General features: G+C 31.6%; 1 protein-coding gene across 1 annotated transcript; it reads left to right on the top strand.

The window, feature by feature from the left end:
• The first annotated feature begins 266 nt into the window (after window positions 1-266).
• On the top strand, window positions 267-4,271 carry LOC109081303. The gene is made up of 8 exons (XM_019096291.2): window positions 267-325; window positions 875-934; window positions 1,596-1,661; window positions 1,756-1,803; window positions 2,354-2,380; window positions 2,538-2,777; window positions 2,878-2,979; window positions 3,059-4,271. The coding sequence occupies exons 2-8, from the start codon at window positions 892-894 to the stop codon at window positions 3,142-3,144; spliced, it is 612 nt and encodes a 203-aa protein (XP_018951836.1). The 5' UTR covers window positions 267-325; window positions 875-891; the 3' UTR covers window positions 3,145-4,271.
• Window positions 4,272-4,850: the final 579 nt, after the last annotated feature.

Genomic DNA, 4,850 nt, shown 5'->3' with positions numbered 1-4,850 from the left:
ATGGAGTAAATAAAGATAGGCTATAGAAATTATATTATATAGCTTTAATTTTATTACAAATGGTATTGAAACAAATTAAATTTTCATGTCAAATGAAACACAGATATCCAAACAGTTAATGGCATATATTCAACAGTTCTCCACGTTCCTCCGTGCATCACTGTAAGCAAAGTTGTCAGCTGTATATAGAAATATATTCATGTGCCCGCAGGTTCCTGAGGCGATTTGCATGATTATCTGTGTATATATCTGTGAACAGAGCTCTCCTGTCAGAGACACTCTTTCCTGATCACATCTGAAACCTACAGCCTTAAAAAATAAACAGGTAAAAGGCTTTCTAAATATATTTGATGTGCCTTTTAATCATCTTTCTATGTAAGAGAGAATGTCTGTGTCATTTAGGATTCTGTTTCAATACAGTTTATAACAAAATTGGACAGCATTCTTTACTTCAGAAGTTCCTGTTTTGGTCAAATAAAAATGATTCTTCGTTTTAAATTAAATTGAAATAAATGTAAATATGTGATTTGATTAAGATGATTTGAGTATGTTTTACAGGAAAATACTACTAAATACTACTATAAACTAATAATACTAAAATTTCAGATTTGATTCAGTACTTGCCTTTTCTTTGTAACTGACTGTGAAATTTAGTATAAATTCCTGAGTGAAAATTGTTAAATTGTTAAAGCAAATCCTAAGCAAATGTTTATGTAGCTTATGTATGTGTGTATGTATTTGTTATTAGTTATTTAATAATGGGGAAAATATGTTATAATTTAAGTGAGAAAAAAACTAAGAGCAGATGTCGAGTAAAATAAAACTCCTATATGTCTTGATTTTGTATTTTTGAATCATCTTCCGCTCACGTCAGGACGCGCGGTCACGAGAATGTTTAGCAGAAGGCTGCTTATCATCGTCTGTCTTCATCTCTGTGAGTTTATGTGAATTTATTTATTTACTTATTTACGGTTTTAGTAATTTTTTTTTTGTAATACATTTTAGTTTTTATTTAATTTTGGTTATTTATTAAACTAAAAAATTAGAAGTGCCTTGGCAACTAGCTGTAATAAAATAAGCTTCAGTTTTGTATAATATTTGTATAATATTTTATTTCAGTTGATGTTTATTTTATTTCAAGCAATGAATATGATTTTAATGGTTTTAGTTTTAATAATTGCAAGGGGTTAACAGCTTACAAAAGGATGTCAATTTAAAGTTATTATTTATATTTTTAACCATGTTTTGAACAATGAACATTATTAAATAAATATGAAACTAAATGATTAATTGTAATACACAGTCACATAAATCACTAATTCATATTTATGCTGTTGTTCCATAATGTCACTACCTAGAGGATAATATCTCAAATAAAAGTGGCTGAGGATAACCAATATTAGTTTAGAATAAAATACAAGCAGGAAAATATAATCATGAAACATCTGGAAATAAATGATCAGTTCCTCAGGTCAGAAATGGAAGTTAATCCCATATGTTTACATACAATAAAAGAAAACATGATTCCCATTTTTACATTATGTGAGGTTATTATTTTATCCAGTATATTTTATGGTCTTTTTCTCTCTCGGTAGGTGCAGGCATTGGACAAAATGAAGCGTGTGAACTGGCTGAATGTTTCAACTGTTCTCAACCTCTAGGTAGAAATAAAGCACAAGGCAGAGTCTAGAGAACCTGCACAATATATTTTACATTCAATTTTGTAAATAACCTGATTATATTTCTTCGTTCTAGCCCAAGCATGTCCACTGTGCCAGTCCACGTCAAATACCTGCACCAATGGTCGGTTACATTTTATTATTATTTTTTTTGTTTTATATTTGATTTTGTGGTCGGTTACATTTTTATTTTTTTCTAGTTTTATCATGTGAAATTCTAGTTTTTTAGGACATGTGTGATCAACAGCAAATGCTATGAAATACAAAAATAAATTATGATTTTTAATCACACGTCTGAGATGTAAACACAAATAAAAAAGAATTGCAACATATAAACTTAGAATTGAAAGATATAAATTCAAAATTCAGATTATTTTTATTGCAATTCTGGGAGAGATTTTAAATCTTACATTTCTGTTTTTTTTTTTTTTCCCACCAAGGAATAAAAAATAAGTTTATATCACGCAATTAAATTTTTTTAATCAGAAAAGTCTGAACTGTGAGATAGAGTTGCAATTACTTTATTTTTTTATTTATTTTTTTTATCCTGTGGTGGAAACAAGCTTCCATAATCAGAAATGTCTGAAAGAATAAAAAATACAAAATATATAATGACAAAAATAATTACGTTTTTGAGAATGCATTAAATCTGTTCCCATTCTCCTTTTCCCCAGATATTCTGCCAAATTGCACGAAAAAAGGTACAAGTACTGTGCATTATTGCCTGAAAGACTGATCAAATCAATGCTACCGGAGATAGTGATTAACCCTCAGGAAGAAAATTACGTCATCTGTTAGATATCATTTGAAAACAGATGAAATGTATGATGACCTTTGACCTTTTGCTCTCCTTCCCAGATTTTAATGTGACCATAAAACCCACTTCCACTAAAGTTCAAGAGGGTGTGACCGTGATTCTTAACTGCACTCATAACGTTCCCAATGGCTCCATTAGCTGGCTAAAGGACAATGTATTACAAGAAAACGAAAATAAAGAAATATTTCAAATCAAGTACATTCTAAAAACCGCAGTGATCAACTGCCAGGTTACAAGTAGTTGTGGGAACTACAACGATACTATAACAATTGAAGTAGAAGGTGATTGTCCTGCTCTTTATTTCTGACTGATTCATTCTATGAAGCAGATGGAATAACAGTTAGATTTCTAATGTCCCTCTTGTTTCCTTTCTGCTGGCAGCTGCTAATAATTTGGTGGTTTTACTGATTTGTGTCGGAGCAGCAGCTGCTCTCCTCATGCTGTTTGCAATAGTCATGAAGATCGCACTCAAGAGAGGACAAGGTACATTTATAACCTTCTGCAATTAAACAGACGCATGTTGTCCTGTATTTCATAGCATCTCTCTCTCTCTCTCTTTCAGCTCAGAGTCAGGCCAGGAAAAGACAAAGACAGCAGAACCTGGAGAACATCCACAGCTCTGTGAACACCGTCACCAGCTACTACTGAGAGAGAGCGCTTCTGCAGCCCAAGCTCCTGATTCAGAGACCTTTCAGTTCTACACTCCAAATATATTTAGACCTAAATTTATGAACTGCATATACAATTTCCGTCCATCTGGATTATACAATTTTAACATAAACTAATAATTGAGCTTTTAACGTGAACTCTATGAACTTTATATGCGATTCAAATCAGTTTTGCTCACATGTTATTATTAAATGATATGGTGTAAAGTTGACTCGCTGGATAGATGGCAATGGAATGGTGTGTTTTTTTGACTTGTTAGGTCATCCTAAAAACACATGCGGAAATGAATAATGTGAAATACAGTGGTCTCCCACAGTTATCAGTGAAAACAGCAAACGAAGGAAGATTCGTCTTTGCACCGTTTTGTGAGCAAACACTTTACAATAAGGTTCCAATTGTTAATATTAGTTAACTACATAAACAAACAAGGAAAAATACTTCTAAAGCATTTATTAGTCTTAAATTATGTTGATTCCAACATTTACTAATACAATATTAACATTAACAAGAGTTATCTATTAATGTTATTGAATGGACCTGAGCTACCTGAACAATGAACACTAAACAAAGATTAATAAATACTGTAATTATGTATTGCTCATTGTTAGTTAATGTTAGTTAATGTACTAATATAGTTAACAAATTAAACCTTATTGTAAAATGTTCCCTCGTTTTCATTCTGAACAACTCATTTTATCTAGGTACATGTATAATTCGTTTCTCTTCCAACTTATTTTGATTTAGATTTTGTTTTATTGCACATTCCACATTGTAAATGTCTTGGATTTTTACCATTCCAAAGAGGTGTGTCAATTCATGCACTTATGCACTATTCTATGCAGTTTTGTAGTATAAAACACACTGAAAATTCCAAAAAGGTGCACTTCAAATACACAGATGCAGTATACCAAAGAAATGTCACTCAAATGTCATCTTTAATTACATTTAAAGTAAGGAGGGGATATCAGACAAAAATCATTATATAATTCATACACTAGATGGCAAAGTACAATAAATGAATATTGTATAGTGCATCATTTGGGACACAACTCCTGTTACTGGGTTAGACTATACTTTGAAGTTTTTAGTCCATTAAAATATAACATTTGCACAAACATTTCAGTTTTTGTATTGTGGCACCTTTTTCTGCAGGTTTTTTGACACATTTTCAGAAAGAGAGGAGCAATTATTTTCTCTTGAACAGGAGAGAAATCACATATGGGATTTCTTTAACATCTTAATTGTTTCTTCTAGAAAGCAATGAGATTAAATAGAGGGCAAATTGAGACTCTTGTTTACAGTATTGCCAATAATCTCACATCTCAACAATATTGCAAACAGTGCTCAGATTTGCCAAGATACTAAAATCTGCATTAAAAGTCCAAAAATGTAAAAATCAACTCAAACATTTTTCATCAAACTCTCTTAAAATCAAAAAATCTAATCTGCTATCCGTATTCAATTTGTCTTGCATGTCACTGATTTGACATGTTTGTTTCTTCGTGGGAACAGAGTTGGAGAAATTTAGCATTACATCACTTAATCACCAACAGATCATCTGCAGTGAATGGGTGCCATCAGAACGAGAGTCCAAATAGTTGATACAAACATCACAATAATCCATAAGTAATCCACATCACTCCAGTCCATCAATTAACATCTTGTGGAGCCAAAAGTTGCATGTT

This window comes from Cyprinus carpio, chromosome B14, assembly GCF_018340385.1.
Source record: "Cyprinus carpio isolate SPL01 chromosome B14, ASM1834038v1, whole genome shotgun sequence".
Taxonomy (NCBI): domain Eukaryota; kingdom Metazoa; phylum Chordata; class Actinopteri; order Cypriniformes; family Cyprinidae; genus Cyprinus; species Cyprinus carpio.
Note: the sequence above shows the minus strand (reverse complement) of the source record. Positions and strands in the feature narration are given on the sequence as shown.

What these genes read in the sequence shown, in the direction of transcription:
- LOC109081303 (XM_019096291.2), top strand. Translation starts at nt 892, where the DNA reads ATGTTTAGCAGAAGGCTGCTTATCATCGTCTGTCTTCATCTCT. An exon ending in GTCAAATACCTGCACCAATG is followed by an intron (nt 1,804 to 2,353) that starts GTCGGTTACATT and finishes CCTTTTCCCCAG; the next exon opens with ATATTCTGCCAAATTGCACG. An exon ending in TATAACAATTGAAGTAGAAG is followed by an intron (nt 2,778 to 2,877) that starts GTGATTGTCCTG and finishes TTCTGCTGGCAG; the next exon opens with CTGCTAATAATTTGGTGGTT.